Below are 20,147 nucleotides of genomic sequence, written 5' to 3' on the forward strand. Positions count from 1 at the left end.
GTCTACCGACTTACGGTGACGTTTCCGGTTATGGGTTCCTATGCGATTCCCATTCCTTTAGAGGTTACCTATCTCCCCTAAATGTTTGTACCAATATTTTTGAGACACCCTGTATATATAGTTAATGCAAACATCTAGTGTCACCGGGAAGAAACAGGTTGAAGTTAAAAACTCGTTTAATAAACTGAAACAGTTAAAATAGGAACAAAAATAAAAGTAATAAACACAAAAACTGTCAGACGGGGGACGTCCTTCTTCAATTGTAACCGTTATTGTATATGTTATTCTAATATATATATATATATATATATATATATTAGAATAATGAAATAGTTGAAAAAGGTAGTAAAAGAAGAGTTGAAAACAGTAGTAAAAAAAAGAGTTGAAAACAGTAGTAAAAAAAGAGTTGAAAACAGTAGTAAAAAAAGAGTTGAAAACAGTAGTAAAAAATAAAGAAATTAAGCAATCATCAGAGGCAGCAAAATGCACATTCCTCTACATGATGCCCGAAATATAATTAACATTAAATATAAAATCAAACTAATGCCAGTAGCATGGCAAAACTGTTGAGCAAAACTAATAAATTAAACATAATAATTAAATCAACTGGGAGGGAGAAGAAAAGATAACTAGACTAAAAATTATAGCAGAATATCTCCAAATAATTTAGAAAATCCAATTAAGAATCATAAAAATCCATTTAATTTTAGTACCAATTACATAAAAATTTAACGGTGCCCCCCTCCTTGTAAGGTTCCAGTTCCTCTGATGATTGAAATATCACAAATAGAGAGTATACTAACTACAATAAATTAAAACCAAATTAACAAAAACAGACTGACCATTATGTCCCATATCAACAGAGGACCACAAGGCCAATAATGGTCAGGGAATCGCTGCATTTCAATTGTTAGACCAATCACCAATACGGCGATTTGTCTAACGATTGACACGGCAGCTCCGTAGCCAGGTGGGCAGGAGCAGTAGTGCATAGCACACAATTCTTGATTAGAGCGGGGTTCGAGCCCGTGACCACCAAATACGGAGGATGCGGAAAGGTCAGGGAATGACCACTGCATATTCCCGCAGCAATATGGTCTTTGTTGCTAATGCTCCTAAAAAACTAAATAACAACAACAACTAACGATTGACACAATGTAAATTTAACCAGCATAAGCTGGTTAAATTTATAAAGTACTATAGATGGTGGTATGGGCGCAGCATTAGCACATCAAACCCATTACTACCATTTGATTTAAATATATTAGAATAACGAAATAGCTGAAAAAGGTAGTAAAAGAAGAGTTGAAAACAGTAGTAAAAAAAAAAGGTAGTAAAAAAAAAAAAAAAAAAAAAAAAAGAGTTGAAAATGGTAGTAAAAAATTAAGAAAAGAAGCAATCATCAGAGGCAGCAAAATGCACATTCCTCTACATGATGCCCGAAATATAACTAATATTGAATATAAAATCAAACTAATGCCAGTAGCATGGCAAAACTGTTGAGTGAAAATAATAAATTAAACATAATTAAATCAACAGGGAGGGGAAGAAACATTTAGTACCAATTACATAAAAATTTAACTGCACCCTCCTTGTAAGGTGCCAGTTCCAAATTGCGTAAAATATCACAAACAGAGATAAAATAAAACCAAATTAACAAAAATAGACTGACCATTATGCCCCATATCAACGGGAACCACAAGGCCAATAATGGTGAAGGAATCGCTGCATTTCAATCGTTAGACAAATCGGCAAATCGGCTTTTCTGCTCCCTCCCTGTTGATTTAATTATTGTTTAATTTATTATTATCGCTCAACAGTTTTGCCATGCTACTGGCATTAGTTTGATTTTATATTTAATATTAGTTATATTTCGGGCATCATGTAGAGCAGGGGGTGGCCAACTTAATTTGTGATGCGATCTAATTTTTTCTTCAAAATGTGCCACAATCTACCATCTCAAGAATTTCATTGCACATGGTTAAAAAAGTTAATCAACACATTGAAAATTGTTGTTTATAAATTTTAAAATTAAATACAATTCAGAATTCTTATTTTAAATTGACATATATTTAAATTTTTTATTTATGTGAAGCTTATGTCTTCATGTCATCTACCAAGCTTTCAAAATGGGGGATATACTGTGATAAGGCCAACCATAAAGAACCTTCTATATGCAAGTCCGTAAGAGTACAGTGATTCGTCTTTGTTTGTTTCAAATACGAGAAGCCCGATTCACATAGACATGTGGAACCAAAACAGGAATTTCAAAAGTTGACAGCATTTTTTTTAACATTTGGGTACTTCTCTCGACAAACATATTTCTAAAAGTCTTTTTCTGATTGTCTGGCTTTTAGGAAGATATCGTTTTGCAATGTAATAATTTCATTTTCAAGTTATATTTTCTTCACGTGAAAAATCTCAGCGATTTTTTCTGCAATTTGTTTTGTGTCAAGGTCGACATTAAATGGATAAGAAATATATTGAACAATGTTTCTTCAATTGTTTTAAAATCACTGAATCTGGTTTCAAAATCATCCACAACTTTCTCAATTTCAGAAACATATTTCTCACTATTAAATTCAAAAACAGGATATCACATCTGGTGAGTATGGACTTGGCACACCCAGGGTCCTGAGCTGGATATCATCATTCTTTTCTTTCTTGGTGATTTCCTTCTACTTCTCTCTCTCTCTCTCTCTCTCTCTCTCTCTCTCTCTCTCTCTCTCTCTCTCTCTCTCTCTCTCTCAGGGTAAATTTATTTTGGCTGGTGCAGCATAAGCCTCAGGCTTCCTTGCACCATACGGCTAATAATAATAATAATAATAAATAATATTTCTGCAAATGATCTTGCATATTTGCAAAATGATCGAATTTTTTTTCTTTAAGATCCTTAGCCATTGCCAAAAAACTGATATTTATATGCTGAAATACTACTAATCATATCACCCATATTTTTATTTTTTCCTTGTAATTCCAAATTCAGATCACTTAATTTACTGGTAAAATCTGCCAAAAAAGCGAAATCACACAATCACTCCGTATATTGTAGCTGCTGATAATCATCTCTCCTTTGATCAACAATTTTTTTAATTTCATTCAGTAAATTTCGAAATCTCTGTAGAAACTTACTCCGACTCAGCCACCTCACATCTGCGTGTAATACCAGATCTGGTTCATTTTCATCGAGTTGCATTCTGAAATGTTTCCTTTGAAGAGACTGTCCTCTGATGGAATTCACGATTTTGAAAGCTATGTCCATAACACTTTTAGTAATTAATCTTTTGCTAGCTAACACTTATTGGTGGATGAAACAGTGGTAACTCAAAAAATCTGGGAATTCATCATCCTTTTGGCACAATGCAATGAATCCGTTAAGATGCCCCGTTATTGCTTTAGCTCCGTCTGTTGTTATTGATATGAGCTTAAATAGTAGTAATTTAATTTTTTCAATAAAATTTTTGAATGTGTTAAATATATCAAGATATCTAGTTCTTTCTTTTAACAAAACCACACCCAGCAGTTCTTCTCTAGTGGCAGAATCATCGAAACCATACGAATAAAAACGAGCAATTGAGCTGTGTCACTGACATCTGTAGATTCATTCAGTTGTAAAGAGCTATTTGCTATTTTGTATTTAGGAGCATTAGCAACTAAGACCATATTGCTCCAAGGGATATGCGATGGTCATTCCCTGACCTTTCCACATCCTTCGTATTTGGTGGTCACGGGCCCAGCAGTTCTTCTCTAGTGGCAGAATCATCGAAACCATACGAATAAAAACGAACAATTGAGCTGTGTCACTGACATCTGTAGATTCATTCAGTTGTAAAGAGCTATTTGCTATTTTGTATTTAGGAGCATTAGCAACTAAGACCATATTGCTCCAAGGGATATGCGATGGTCATTCCCTGACCTTTCTGCATCCTTCGTATTTGGTGGTCACGGGCTCGAACCCCGGTTTAATCAAGAAGCATGTACTATGCACTGCTGCTCCTGTCCACCTGGCTACGGGGGCGCCTCAGTTGTAAAGAAAAGGATACACAATGAGCAATATGAGCATGCAATTGTTCACTCACATTTTTACTCATTTTTTGATGCGTCGCATCACAGTATTTCGAGATAATTGCAGAACTTGAAGGGCACTTTTAATTTAATTTTTGTTCTTAAAATTTTCAAAAAGAGAATCTGTTATTTCTAAAATTGCGTCTTTGATGAATTGACCATCAGAAAATGGTTTGCATTTTTTTGCAAGAAGATGACTCACTTTAAATGATGCTACAGTTACTACTTTAGATTGTAAATTAGCTGTTATGAAGAAATTTTGTTGTGCGAATAATCTGGATTTAAGTTATTTTAATTTATTTTTTCTAAGGTCACTATTAGGTGGAAAATTCGAATGGTATTTACCATAGAGTGCATTGAAGTGCCTTTCAAAATTTTATTTTTTGAGTAGCCACGGAAGCATTGCAAACCAAACATTTTTCTTTTATCATTACAAAAAAGTATTCTAGTTCCCACTCTTGACGAAAATTATACGGTTTACTGTTTTTCGTAGTATTCATTTTAAATCAAAGGTTATTAAATTAACGTATAAGTGTTGTCCAGTTATTAATATTAAGTAAGTTAAATAAGAATTCGACGCATACACTATTCTCTCCACAACGTAACTGCGGGAATTTTCACAAGAGAAGCCTAGTGGCTGCGCGGCAACAAGAGTAGTCACGTGGTTCAATGGATTTGTAATAAGTGTATGCAGTGGGGTGCATAATAATAACAACATTTAGATTTTGATTAATCTATTTTTTTTGTATATTTAAAATTCGCCGTGACATGATTAAACTGAAATTAAAGCCGCAATCAACTGGTATATTGCGATAGACTTGTTGGCCACCCCTGATGTAGAGGAATACGCATTTTGCTGCCTCTAATGATTGCTTCATTTCTTAATTTTCTTAATTTTTTTTCTACCGTTTTCAACTCTTTACTATACTACTTTATTTATTTGTCTATATAAGCTGGTAAAATTTACATTGTGTCAGTGGTGTGGCTCTGCTCTGGAGTGATAGTCTGTTCTATATTTTTATTTTTCGCTGCATAAGGACCACCGTTATTCAAATCCTTTGCATTGGCGGTTCAATCGGGGGGATCGGATGGTGGATTGATCCTTTGATTGGTTTGCCAATGTGGCGATTTGAAATGCAGTGATTCCCTGACCATTATTGGCCTTGTGATCCTCTGTCGATATGGGGGATAATGGTCAGTATTTTTGTTAATTTGGTTTTATTTTATTGTAGTTAGTATAGTCTCTATTTGTGATATTTCATGCAATTTGGAACTGGCACCTTACAAGGGGAATGCCGTTAACGGTGCCCCCCTTGTAATTGCTACTCAATTTTTATGTAATCGGTACTAAAATTAAATGGATTTTTATGATTCTTAATTGGATTTTCTAAATTATTTGGAGAGTTTCTGCTACACTTTTTAGTCTTGTTACCTTTTCTTCTCCCACCCTGTTGATTTAATTATTACATTTAATTTATTATTTTCGCTCAACAGTTTTGCCATGCTACTGGCATTAGTTTCATTTTATATTTAGCATTAGCAAGGGCACATGATGCAAGAAAGCAAGGTTATATAGCATCAGCCAAAAAAAAAAAAAACACACGCCCCCTTCTCATTTCACTCATCCACCCGCTTCAAATGTTTGTCTAGTTCTGCCTTGAATCTGTTTAAGTTATCCACTTCTACAACGACAGATGGAAGTTTGTTCCAGCAATCAACCACCCGCTGGCTAAAGGCAACCTTCTGCACATCTATCCTACAACTGTCTTTCCTCAATTTATTATAGTTCTTCGGAAATATTTGATCGATTGCTGTGATCATAGCAGCAAACAGTATAGTAACTCGCTAAGTTTTATTTGACACCTCAACAATGACCTTGGCTGCGCCGTGAGTGTGTGCAGAATAACTCCTACATGCACTGCCTCAGTGAGTGTCAGTAAGATGGCTGTGCAACAGAAAGTGCAGTGTATGTTGGTAAAATTCAGCGTAACACAACACAACACACACTGCACTGAATTTAAATCTGTCATAACAGTGCAACGTCAATACCGACGTATGTCAGTACTGAAATTCAGCATACCACAACACACACTGCTCTTTCTGTTGCACGGCCATCTTACTGACACTGGCTGAGGCAGGGCACATAGGAGTCATTATGTGCACACTCACGGCGCAGCCAAGGTCATTGTTGCAGTGTCAAATAAAACTTAGTGAGTTACCACACTGTTTGCTGCTACAATCACAGCAATCGATCAAATATTTCCGAAGATAATCAAAAGGGAAATCAACACCTTTTTTGATGACTCTATGTGTTTGTTTGTTTGTGTGTGTGTGTGTGTGTGTGTGTGTGTGTGTGTGTGTGTGTGTGTGTGTGTGTGTGTGTGTGTATATATAATATATACATATATTTGAATAACGTTTAAAATAGTTGGAAACGGAATATTTCATAATAAAAGAATAATAGTATTAAGAAGCTAAGTAACCATGGAGGGTGGAGTGTAACAGTACGAAAAGGAAGATAATGTTGATTATGGATCAGGGACACTGCATTAGCAAAACGTACCTTACAGCCATAATGAGTATACAGGGTGTCTCAAAAATACACGGCATAACTTCAGGAATGAGTTCCCCATATGTAGACAATAAAAATATTTTATATCAACATGGTTCCCGAAATGCTTGGTTCCCGAGTTATTAACCGGAATGTCTTATATCCCGCAGATGATTTCCTTCATCACAAGGCACTGACAGAATCTGGTGGTGTTCCATTCCGACCATGTACTCAAATCAGGAGCAAGCGGATATGCACTTTATGTACAGTTTGGGGGACGGCAATGCTCTGGAGGCTCATCGTTTGTACAACGAAAGGTTCCCAGAACAAAGATGTCCAGATAGGAAAACATTTGAAGGTATCCATCATCGCCTTTGTGAACAAAGGACCTTTACACCTCATGCTGCTGACAGAGGATGACCATGATCTATGACTCCTGAAGTAGAGGAGATTTTGGATGTTATGCATGCCACTCCTGGAATCAGCACATGCAGAATAGCAATGCAACTGGCTGTTCAACATTCGACTATATGGAGAGTGTTGCGAGAACACCAACTGTATCCTTACCACTGGCAGAACATTACTCGTGCAGGGTAATCTGCTGGTGACAAGGCCTATACCCGTTGCAGATGGTAAAGATACAGTTGGTGTTCTTGCAACACTCTCCAAATAGTCGAACATTGACAGCCAGTTGCACTGCTATTCTGCGTGTGCTGATTCCAGGAGTGGCATGCATAACATCCAAAATTTGTTTATAATAAGTGAACAGTCAATTCAATTACATAAAGCAGGCCTGAAATACACATGCCATCTGCATAATAGTCACTGATTGGTACATTGTAAAAATCAGTAGCTACTATGCAAATCTTTAATTTTTAGTTTGTTTCCATTCTTTTAGTTTTAATTTATATGCTATCAGGCTCAACCACTTGATAACAGTAAACAATTATATCAAACTCCCCTCCCCCCATATTGTGCAACTCTTCATACATTCAATAGTAATTTAATATATATATATTAATTTCCCCTACGTACACTATTATTCTTATTATCAGGCCTATGTTAAACTGGTACAAAGTTCATAGAAAAGTTGTTTAGTGTTATTCTAATTTCTCCAATTTGCAAATTGATGGATACCTAAACTATAAATATAACCATCAATGTGCACAGCTAGTAACTGGATTTTTATCAATTTTGCATCTTGCAAAGTTTTTAATTTAATTTTATTTTTTATCTCCCATATTGTGGAGTTATACTTCGCAACTGGGTTGTCATCATTGCAACACCAAGGTGCTTTTTGCCTGCCCACCCGCCAATGAGGAGCAAACAAGCTCCGAAACGGTGCCATCTGGGTGGTGGTATCAACCAAGAATAAGTAACAGTAGTCTTCTCCATTGGCAAAGTGTTACCTATTCGAGGTAGTGCAATATCATTGCACTACCTCGAATAACTCGTTGCAAAGGTATTCACGATATGAGATATACTTAAATGATGCCAATTCCGAGTTAGTTAGTAGTCGGCTGCATGCAGAAATTATGCACTTGCACTAACCTGCATGTCAGTTAACTATTTCACAACCTGAGGCTTATAGCCCTAAAGTGCTCCACGATTTTATATTTTTAGTTGTGAATCATTGTAATTCTAACTAAAGTGACTGTCTTTATCTTTAGTTTGGACATTTCTTTTGTGTAATCTGATGATTAAGTTTCATATATAAATATAATAACACCATATTTATAACTACCTTATTAATTAATGACTGGTAATGTTTAGTATCATTAGAACGACAGTAGCATTAGAACGTAGCATTACTTTAGTAGCATTAGAACGTAGCATTACTTTAGTAGCATTAGAACGACATTACAATTCACTACTGGTGCACGTGTGCACACACTTTTAAATTGTATCTCCAGTTGAGATAGAATACTTAACATCATCTAGTTAAGGAGATGAATTAGGGAGAAACTGTGAATTTACAGTAATTAGCCATGGATAAGTACTGCTGTTTACAAAAATTTATTGCAACTGAATAAACTGCAGAAGAGAATACAGTAACTGATTTCTCTAAGGGATGTAGTATATATTTTCTTTTGCCAGTTTCCCATCAGAAATTAGTGGTTATTTACTTACTATTCTTTTTATTCGTCTTGGCAGACATGATTGTAACCATGATATAATGAGGTCAATGGAAAAAAATAAAATTATACATGAAAAGCATTATAATGAAAATAACCGATTTTATCTTATTGGAGTCCTAATATTATATTATATAATAATAAATACTAGAACATTTATACTTACAGTGTATGACAATATTAAACTGATAAAGCCCTCTTTTTCATCTCCTTGTCGACCATTTAGAGGAATCCATTCACCTAAAGTTTCTCCTTCAAATATTTTATCTGGTATAGTATAATGCACCCAAGCAACTTTTTCATCCAAAGTAAATGCACACTGGATTTTGATTGATTGACAATTAAATAAATAAACAAAAAATAATCATTATTGTGAAAAATATTATACTTATAAAAAACAATTTTATTTTCATAATCTTATGTGAAATTACATGTCAATTTTTACAAACAAGCCACAGAGGGGGGAGGGAGATTATAAATAAATTATGAAGAATAAATTATACAGTTGCTAATCGAAATACACATATAATATTGAACTGAAGAGTTTAAAGGGTCATCTTTCACTAATTCACAATAAGTTTTATTATAGCAAAAAATCATGGTTAACTCTGCAGTGTTAAGTGCTGGACCAGTGAGATTATGCTTGAAAATCACGGGCCTGCACTAACTATTGGCTGAATATAAAAATCTGTGATTTTCTATACATTCCTAAATACATCAACAAAAAAAAAACTTCCCATTTTACCTATCCATTCAACCTCCAAAAGTTTATCCAGTTCTTCCTTGATTTTTTTAAGCTATCAACTTCCACAACAACAGATGGAAGTTTGTTCCAACAATAAAACTCCCGCTGACTAAAGGCAAATTTCTGCATATCTATCCTGCAACTGTCTTTCCTCAATTTGAATTTATGCCCCTCAAGTGCATAATCTGAGCAAGAAAGAATCCCATCAGTATTGAGATTGTTCAAACCATTCAAAGCCTTATACACCTCAATCAGATCACCTCACAGGTATCTCTAGTCTCCAGATGCTGCAATTTGCAGAACTTAAGCCTTTCTTGGTAATAGCAACCCTTTGTTCCACTCACCAATCTCGTTACTTTTCTCTGTTCTTGTTCCAGCAGCTCTACATCCTTCCTAATATGACCTGTATACAGTACTCAAGGTGTGGCCTGATCATTGCCATATACAAAGGGATAATCACTCCTTATCCCTGCTAGAAAAACTACTCTATATCATTGACAAGACCCTGTAAGCTGCTCTGGGAGCCTGTCCACACTGCTCAGAAAACTTCATATCTGACTGCACAATTACTCCCAGGTCTTTTTTATTCTCCACTACCCTGAGTATAGTACTGCACAGTTGGTATTATTACTCTGGGGTTAGTGCTACTCATATGCAGTACTTTGCATTTGTCAATGTTAAACTTCAGTTGCCACATCTCACCCCATCTGCTCAACTTTTCTAGATCCTGTTGCAGTAGTGTACTGTCATTTCTATCATTAACAACCCTGCCAACCTTCCTATCATCTGCAAACTTGGACATTAAGCGTTATATACCTTCTTCAATATCACTGATAAATATAGAAAATATATAAATAACGACTCCTTCAAAAATCTTTACCACACACTTCATGGAGTGCCAGATTCAAAATAAATTTTGAAAATATTTTAAAATCGAAGTGAATAATAGTATCTAATATATATATATATATTTTTTAAAACACATAATAATCCGAAATATGTGCAATTTATACACATAATGATCCGAAATATGTGCATGCACATTTTTGAAATGTCATGCATTTAATATTATTGTTTTTTTTACTAGAATATGCCTGTAATAATATATATTTTTTTTAATTTTCAGCAGAATTAATATTTTTCTTGTTTTTCTGAAAAAAAAAAAGGTGTAAAACACAGAATTTTTAAATAGTTATTTATTTTTTATTAAAAACTAAAAAATTACATACAATAAATACTGTAATCTATTTAAAAAAGATGAAATATTGGTACACTCCAAACAGAATTCAAAAATCCAAAAATCTTTTCCAGAAATTAAAAAGGTTGCCACTTGCCAGGTGCTGCACTATTGCTTTTTTTACAATTGGGAGCTACTAACACTGCAAGCTTAATATTACATTTAGTGATCTGCGCAAGTGTGGATACTGAAAACAATTTGATAACACATGTTAACAGCAAACTCTAACCAATGTTGTCATAATGTTTTACTTATGACATGAATTTACTTATTGATTACTTATGAATCAATAACTCAACCAAATTAACTATTAATTTTATGTTGCACGTAACGATAGAATCATACTACATATGTCATAAAAGAAGAGGTGGGGACAGGTTAAATCAACAAACCGAATGAACAATTTTAATATCCCTTATAAACAAATGTGGTTATGTACCCTCAACTAATGGTAAAAAAAGAACACTATCCGATGAGCCAAAACATTATGACCAGAGAGTCGTTATGCAAATCGAAGCAACTGCAGGTGAACTATGACACGTGCACAAGTCAGGACACGGTATAAAAAACACCTGATACTAAGCTCTGTTAATGTGTTATTCTTGTTCTTCATATTGGAAAGGCAGTGGACTTAAGCGAGTTTGACAAAGGCTGAATTGTAATGGCCAGACGACTGGGTCAGATCATATCCAAAACGGCATGGCTGGTGGGATGCTCATGGCCAGCTGTGGTTAGTACCTGCCGAAAGTGGTCCAAGGAGAGAAAACTCAAGAACCGCCGGAGAGGTGCTGGACAACCATGGCTCATCGATGCTTGAGGTGGGCAAAGGCTCTCTGGGATGGTACGTGGCAACAGAAGGGCGACTGTGGGGCAACTCGCCGGTAATTGGAATGCTGGTGATGGGAGTAATGTGTCATAACACACAGTACATCGAACCCTGCTGAAAATGGGGCTGCGTAGCACAGGCCGCTCCAAGTGCCCATGCTAACCACGGTTCACCAGCAACAGCACCTACAATGGGCATGCAAACATCGAAACTGGACCTTGAGTGATTGGAAGAAGGTCGTATGGTTCGACGAATCACATTTCCTGTTGCACCATGTGGACGGCTGGGTATGTGTGCATCGTTTACCTGGGGAAGTGATGGAGCCTGGATGCACTGTGGGACAAAAACAAGCCAGTGGTGGCGGTGTCATGCTTTGGGCGATGTTCTGCTGGGATACCCTGGGTCCAGCCATCCATGTGCCAGGCACTCTGACGTCTACCACCTACCATAAGCAACACAAAATACTGCCCCCTAATATTGATTGACTTCGCAGGAGCCTTTAATTCTCTCTGGTGGCCTGCTGTTCTGGCCAGGCTCCGGAAGGCTCATATCACAGAAGACTAATATTGATGCCTCAAATCCTATCTTGAAAACAGGCAAATCACTGTTACCACTCCGTATGCCTCTGTTTCTAGGCCAGTCCACAGGGGCTGCCCTCAGGGTTCTGTCCTGGGGCCACTCTTGTGGAACCTGGTCCTTGACGAGTTCCTTAATTTGGATATTCCAAATATTAAAACTCAGGCATATGCGAATGACCTGGTTCTGATGCTGCAGGCTGACAGCTGGGCATTACTGGAGACCATAGCAAACTGGGCCACTAGCGACTTGCAAAATTGGGCTAGCACAAATCTCCTTACTATCTCCTCAGATAAAACAACAATACTTCTCAAAGAATTCCTTGACCCTAGAAGACCTCCGCAGATTAAGATAAATGGGAAAACCATAAAGTTGCTAACAGAAATAAAATACCTTGGAGTGATACTTGACGGAAACCTTAGCTTCACGCCACATCTCTGCTACCTGAGAACAAAAATAAGAAGATATGTGAGCCTACTGGCCGAAGTCACTAGGAAAGACTGGGGCCTGAAGAAGAGGGTCCTTGACGTCCTCTATAAGGCATTCTTTATCCCAGCACTAACCTATGAGGTGCTTCCGTAGCCAGGTGGGCAGGAGCAGCAGTGCGTAGTACATGCTTCTTGATCAGACCGGGGTTCAAGCCCGTGACCACCAAATATGGAGGATGCGGAAAGGTCAGGGAATGACCACCGCATATCCCCGGAGCAATATGGCCTTAGTTGCTAATGCTCATAAAAACCAAATAACAAACAAACAAACAAACTAACCTATGCAGCTGAGGCCTGGTACACAAAGACTAATGCAGCTGTCAACAAGAAAAAACTGGAGATGACCCACCGATCGATATTACTCATAATGACAAGAGCTTGCTGCACTGCGAGCACCACGCACTCCAGGTCCTGGTGGGATACCTTCCTCTGGACTTGGAGATTGCATGCTTGGGGTTGCTGTATCAACATTCCAAAGGAAAAATAATCTCCCATATAGGATTCACCACAAACCCAGAAAACTCCAAAACCATGGAGAGAACAGACAGATTTTACAACACATGAAATCACTATGGCAAAATTGCTGGAACCTCACTAACAAAGGCTCCATTACTAAGAGGTTTATACTGGATGTCGGATAAGTTCATCCACTCTCCCTGGCCTGGTTTTCGCCCATACTCCAAACCATCTACCTATTGACCAGACATGGCTCATTTAGAAAGAGGCTATACGACTTTGGAATCTCAGCTACTCCGCAGTGCTCCTGTTGACAGGAGGAGTCCTGGGAGCACCTGGTCTACGAGTGTGACCACTAACAAGGACCTCAGATGTCAACTATACACCAAGATTCACTCGCTTCTTCAAAACCAGGAGAACATCGTTCTGCAAGAGGAAGAGACTTACAAAGCCTTCACACTTTTTGCGCAAAATCCGTTCACAAGACAATGGACCCTACCCTTCCCTTGAGTGAAGGTATCCCAAAGGTTCACAAATCCACGAATAGGACAATATCAATCACGAGACAACAGCCATCCCTCAATGGCCCAGAGTAATGGAAACACAACTAAGACTGACTCAACTCAGTCAGAGACACCACAGAAGACCCTCATCTTGCCTCGTTGGGCACCTGGACTAAAGGACATCCAAGGTGGTCATATGACTCATCATACACTGTTTCTCTCTTGAACGGTGCTTTCTTTCTCCTCCCATGGGGAGAGGGGGCTTTGCCCCCCACTCCTCCCCTTCCTCAAATCTCCTCCCTCTGTTCCCACCCCTTTACTGTTGACTTTCACAGTGCTTTCAGCCTTATGCATCCAAATTTAACTACATAAAAATTTCTTGCCCAACCCATTTAAGCATATAGAAAATATTATTTCAGCATGTAGCCCCTCGCAAGCTTCTTCTAAGTTATTCTAACAAACACTAATAACTAACCGCCAGCACCTTTTTTTTTTTTTAGGTTCTAGTCACTGAAATCCTAGGAAAGTAGGTGGAAGGACCCACCAGAGTACTATATATTTAACACCCAGCCAGCCTCCCCGTGGCGAGGTATGGTAACGTCAGGTCCCATTAGGGGCTCGGTGGCTAACAGGCCGGATGAACAAGGGCACAACATGCTACATACCACATGACCCATATAGTTTTAAATCCCTGGCTTGTCTGATACAGTGTACATACGCAGAGATGGGAGAAATCTCAGGAGCCGTTAGACACAAATATACCTATACCTAAACATCATTGCTGACCAGGTACACCCTTTCATGGCAATGGTCTTCCCCTCTGGTGGTGCCGTCTTTCAGCAGGATAATGCACCATGCCACACCACCCGGATTGTTCAAGACTGGTTCACGGAACATGAGGAAGACTTCCAGGTATTGCCCTGGCCTCCAAAAATTCCCCAGACATCAATCCCATCGAGAATCTGTGGTTTGTGTTGGAACAGCAACTCCGATCTGCGGCATGTTAACCACAGACCTTACAGGAGTTAAAGGATCTGCTAGTTATATGTTGGTACCAGATACCACAAGACATATTTAGAAATCTTGTAGTGTCCATGCCTCGCCGGGTACGAGCTGTTTTGGCTGCACGTGGAGGACCAACATCATATTAGGTAGGTGATCATAATGTTTTGGCTCATCGGTGTACATACACCAAGAAAATAATGTGGCAAATCAATGCTACAATTAGGGTTATACCTGGCAAGGTGCAATTTTGCTACCCCGAGTACCAAGATAAAGATGAAAAAGACAAAGTAACACTCACCTTCAGCAGTGCCAATTCACAACTTCCTGCTCAAGGAAACACATCCCTTACACCTGTTAAAGTATGAGCACCACTGTCATAATGAAATAAATAGGGAAATGACAAGCACCACTTCTTTAAGGACATCAGCACTTTTGAACTCCAAAAAGGATTGCATTTCAGTTGTTGACTGCTATCCAGCCAAAAGTCAATGGATACCACTATAACAATCTGAACAGAGAAAGAAAATAACAAGCAAAGTACTCAAATTCATAATGCCTGCCACAGCTTCCACACTCTATAGGTTAAATAAGCAAACATAACAAAAAAAAGAAAACATTTGAATTTCAAACAGCCAATTAATATTCAAAGGCCTTTTAAGCCATACAGGTCTAAGCCAAATGAAAGTATGCAAATTAACATTAAAAACTAAATAATATAATAAACGGAATTAACATAAAAAATCAAGTAACAGAATAAGTTAAAAGAAAACATAATGAAGAAAGCAATGATCGTGATTTGGGTTTTATTGGCACATAGGCCAAAACCAGGTCATGGAAAAGATTAAAAGATTTCAGTGACCTAACAAATTAGATCACTATGTCAAAAAGATATAATGATAATAGTATGTCTAATAGGTTCGTTTTTAAATAAGAGTAAAAAGATTTAAAGCTTTTAAAAAATCAAAAACAGCTGACATGTGGTCATTGTTGGATAAAACCTGACTGAGTGTACAAGGCTCATTCAGATGACAAAGCATAAAAATATAAAACATGTTCATGCCTATAATGTGGACACTCAGTTAAAATATGTTGGATGGTTAAAAGAATTGCCACAATTCTCACACACAGGGGAGTCAAATGCATAAGATGGCATATCCTATGCGGAGGTGAGCAAGAACAACTTCATCTTTACTGTTCCTGCACAGACTAGACTGCCAGTATTGGATTACAGGGTTTATTTGATATGGCTTTGTGACCTGCCCATAACCAAGACTGTTGTCACTGGAAAGTAATTTAGTGTTTATTACCTGCTTGAAGTTTATATAGGGGACTAATAGGCCAGAACTGTTCGGGGATTGTGCTGATCTGGCTGCAACATCATCCAGATCATTATCCATGATCCCGATGCAGCTTGTGTTCCAGTAGACGTGGATGTCAAATGTTGATTCACAAAGAGAATGTAACTTCTGCTGAACCCTGGACAGCACTGGACTGAGGATTATATTTCATCACTGATAAATGCCTGTAATGCACTTAAAGAATCTGTATATACCATACATCTTTGATAATTATTAATTTTAATGTAATCCAAGGCTAACTCTACAGAATACCACTATGTGATGTACATACTGCACTCATGGAGAATCTTCTCAGATAATGTACTCTCTGGGAAGTAGTGCAGCAGATCCCACAGATTATTCTGATTTCGAGCCATCAGTGAAGACAGGCAGGAAATCAGAGTAAGCAGCTCGGTGGGCAACACAGAGTTGTAAGTAGACAGATCGTGTAGTGCTGGCTTTTCCAGTTATTAATAGAGAAGCATGGTAGAAAGTGAGCACGCCAGAGTGGTAGGAGGTGCCTTGGCAACTGAGCAACATTGTTTACCATGGTATTATGCTCTCTGAGCAGCTCTTGGATACAAATACCAAAGGGGCAGTTGACAGCCTGATGAGTGTTACAGAAATTCTCCCATCGTAGCTTGAAAATTATATTCACATAAGGTGGTCTGGCATCATGGTCATGAGCAATCACACAAAGGAGAAAATAATGAGCCATATATCTGCACTTCTGAGGGTGTGTGCCTTTGTCTTTTTCTTATTTTTATGATTTTATTATTTTATTTTGATTATTAGGATATCTTAATTTTCCACATTAGTTTCATACTATATTTAGTGTCCCTTTTTTTCTAAAATAAATGAATGGCTATTTAAAATTTGTTACACTGCTTCTGTAATACACTGACTGAAAATTATAAAAAGAGTGATAACATCATAAAATCTACTTTAAAGTATTAATTCTTTTATATGGCAATTTCATTATATAAGCTATTAATTCTTAAACATGCATTTAGTCTTTCTCAGCTGTAGTAAAAAATATCTTACCTCATCAAATATCTCAAGATAAATTGTATTTACTCCGTGAAAAACAAAGCTAAAAGAAAAAATAAAACAAGAATGTGAACTAATAGCAGAATGTACACAAATATAATTTCTATCACTTTCAATTACATTGCCATTTTAATGCACATTTTGTAGAGATCACTTTTCTTTATGTGCCATACTGCTCACCTTAAAAAAAAAGATAGTAGAATGAAAGATGAGAGTACAGTGAAAGTCCAAAATAAATATATTTAAGCCATTCAGACAACATTTAAGCCACTTGGCATAAAAGTTTTAATTATATTAATACTAAAAATTAACAATTCACATGAATACCTTTAAAGGACATGGTAATTTTTCCTGCAAACTGCAACATATTAATGCTTGTGAAGTGCTACAGCTTTTCATTTACAGCATGCTAGCATGTAGCAGTAGCAACTCATAAGCATCATCCTCTTTAGATAACACCATATATGTCTTCATATATATTTTTTAATATATTAAATATTTGTCTTTAGTTAGTATAGTCTTATGATTTATGGTGTAACTGTTATTTTAACAATATTACCCACCCTTTAACCTTTTGATAAAAATGTCTCTTATTTTTATCAAAAGGTTAAAAGCAGACCAGACCCGAGGTTTTCAAACTGTGTTCAATGGAATCTTGAAGCTGCCGAAAGAGATTTCAGAGGGTTCTACAGGTGTTTTTTCATTGATTTATTTCTAAACTGTATATACGAGGAGAGGTATGAAAGAAATTAATGATAAGGCCTCCTATTTTTTCCCCTCAAAAAATAATTTGCCTTTTACATCAATTAATCCTCAATCATTAATAAACACACTGTTATTTTTCCACAAAGACAATCATTTTCTATGCACTTCCACCATCTTCAAGTTGTTGACTACTGGAACAAGCTGCATCTGCAGGTAGTTGAGGCTGACCATTTGAAGAAATTCAAAGGTCAAGTGAATAGTTATCTACATGAGGAGGGAAGTGCATAATTCGTATTTTCTTATCTACTTTTGTTCTCTTTTTTTTGCCAGTGCAGCAAATTCCTGTGGCTTCCTTGCATTGTATAGCTATACTAATACTATGTTCCAAAGCATCTACCAAATCCTTAAAAAGGATAAGATCTAGAAATTGAGGCAGGCATGACAGATGGTACAGAATTCAACTGTTTTATGTTTCTTCAAACTAGTATAGTACTGGCAAAATAATGTAAGGATCAAAGCTTATTCAGAATTTTGCCAGTATTATACTAGTTTGAAGAAACACACAAAACAGTTGAATTCTGTACCATCTATCATGGCTGCCTCAATCAGAAAGAGAAAAAAAAATTACTCATTTCATTCACCTAGTCTTTCTAATAAACTGCATAAATCTTTAACCTATTTCCACAACACTAGGTGGTGATTTATTCTACAATCACTCTCTGGTTGAATTTCCACACATCTATTCTGAAACCATCCTCTTTTCCAATTTATGTCCCCTTGTGTGTGTGTGTGTGTGTGTGTGTGTGTGTGTGTGTGTGTGTGTGTGTGTGTGTGTGTGTGTGTCATCAGGTAAAGATAGAAAGATGACATCACTATTTAGTTTATATACTTAGTTAACCCTTTTAAAGCCTTACACACTTCAATGATGTCACTATGCAGACTTATTTACAGATGATGCAAAAAAAAATTACTCATTTCATTCACCTAGTCTTTCTAATAAACTGAATAAATCTTTAACCTATTTTCACAACACTAGGTGGAAATTTGGTCTTTCTTGGTAAGAATATCTTCTTGTTCACCAACTAACCTTGTTGCCCTTCTTTGCACCCCCTTTTCTGGCCTATGTTCTTCCTAAAATGAGGTTTCCAAACCCACAAGCAGTATTCCAGATGTGGCCTAACCACTGTTTATCCAAAGAAGAGTTTATTGAAGATCTTTACTTCAAAAATCTGAAAGATTTTGATATTACACTTGAAGATTTCATTGAAAAGGCCTCTGGAGTCAGGAACTCTGTAATTCATCTGTAATGCTACTAAATAACACTGACTTGAATCTGTAAAACGTCCTTATTATGATAAAATAAAATAAAATATATGTGTACTGATTGTATAACTATATGTTAAAATATTAAAACAAAATAAAATGTTGTATAACAAGAATAAAATTCAATAAAATAAAAAGCGATAAAAGTTGTTTAAAACCATTAGTACAAGCGCTTTCGGCAGCAGCGGCCGCCTTCATCAGCTATAGTGGTTGCAGGTTGATATAGATTGTCAGTCATCCTGCAACCACTATAGCTGATGAAGGTGGCGGCTGCTGCCGAAAGCGCTTGTACTAATGGTTTTAAACAACTTTTATCGCTTTTAATTTTATATATTTTATTGAATTTCATTCTTGTTATACATTTTATTTTGTTTTAATATTTTAACATATAGTTATACAATCAGTACGCATATATTTTATTTTATTTTATCATAATAAGGACGTTTTACAGATTCGAGTCAGTCTTATTTAGTAGAATTACAGATGAATTACTTGAAGATTTTACCAAAGAACTGACTTGTAGATTTATATTGTGGGATTCTCTCATATTGCGGAATTATCTTCACAACTCGATTGTCTTGTCTGCAATACCAGGGTACCTGCCCACTGAGAATAAGTAACAATAGTCATCTCTTTTAGTGAAGTGTTACTTATTCGAAGTAGTGCAATACATGGCAATTTGTTGTGAAGGAGGTGCACAATATGAGATACAGATAAAATAATGCCCTTTTTACACTAATTGTAGTTTTTTCGTTTAAGAGCTATCTATAGTGTATTTAAACTGATATTATATATAGATAATTTATACTCTTGAACCTATGATACCTTGCTACATTTAGTTTGACTTAAACTATGATTACCTTATAGCTCCACTCCTAATCAAAATGAACTTGCCCTGCTTGTTTAATTACTGACTCCACTATTTTGGCTGACAGAGAAGTTAAACTTACAAGTCTGTAGTTATCCACTTCATCCTTTAAGACAGTCTTGCTTGTTTGTTTGTTATTTGGTTTTTAGGAGCATTAGCAACTAAGGCCATATTGATCCGGGGATATGCGTTGGTCATTCCCTGACCTCTCCGCATCCTCCGTATTTGGTGGTCACAGGCTCGAACCCCGGTCTAATCAAGAAGCATGTGCTAGGCA

The 20,147-nt window shown here is 36.7% G+C and overlaps 1 protein-coding gene across 1 annotated transcript in view; it reads right to left on the reverse strand.

The window, feature by feature from the left end:
* The window catches only part of LOC150080422 (toll-interacting protein-like), a 99,615-nt gene that overhangs the window by 46,646 nt on the left and 32,822 nt on the right, over positions 1 to 20,147 (reverse strand). The window contains exons 4-5 of the mRNA XM_090381275.1: positions 16,969 to 17,017; positions 8,918 to 9,070 (exon numbers count right to left, since the gene is read on the reverse strand). Coding sequence (XP_090237401.1) covers positions 8,918 to 9,070; positions 16,969 to 17,017 — 202 coding nt within the window. The remainder of the gene's footprint in view (positions 1 to 8,917; positions 9,071 to 16,968; positions 17,018 to 20,147) is intronic.

The sequence above is a fragment of the Mastigoproctus giganteus genome, chromosome 9, assembly GCF_048544385.1.
Source record: "Mastigoproctus giganteus isolate SK-2022 chromosome 9, ASM4854438v1, whole genome shotgun sequence".
Lineage (NCBI taxonomy): Eukaryota > Metazoa > Arthropoda > Arachnida > Uropygi > Thelyphonidae > Mastigoproctus > Mastigoproctus giganteus.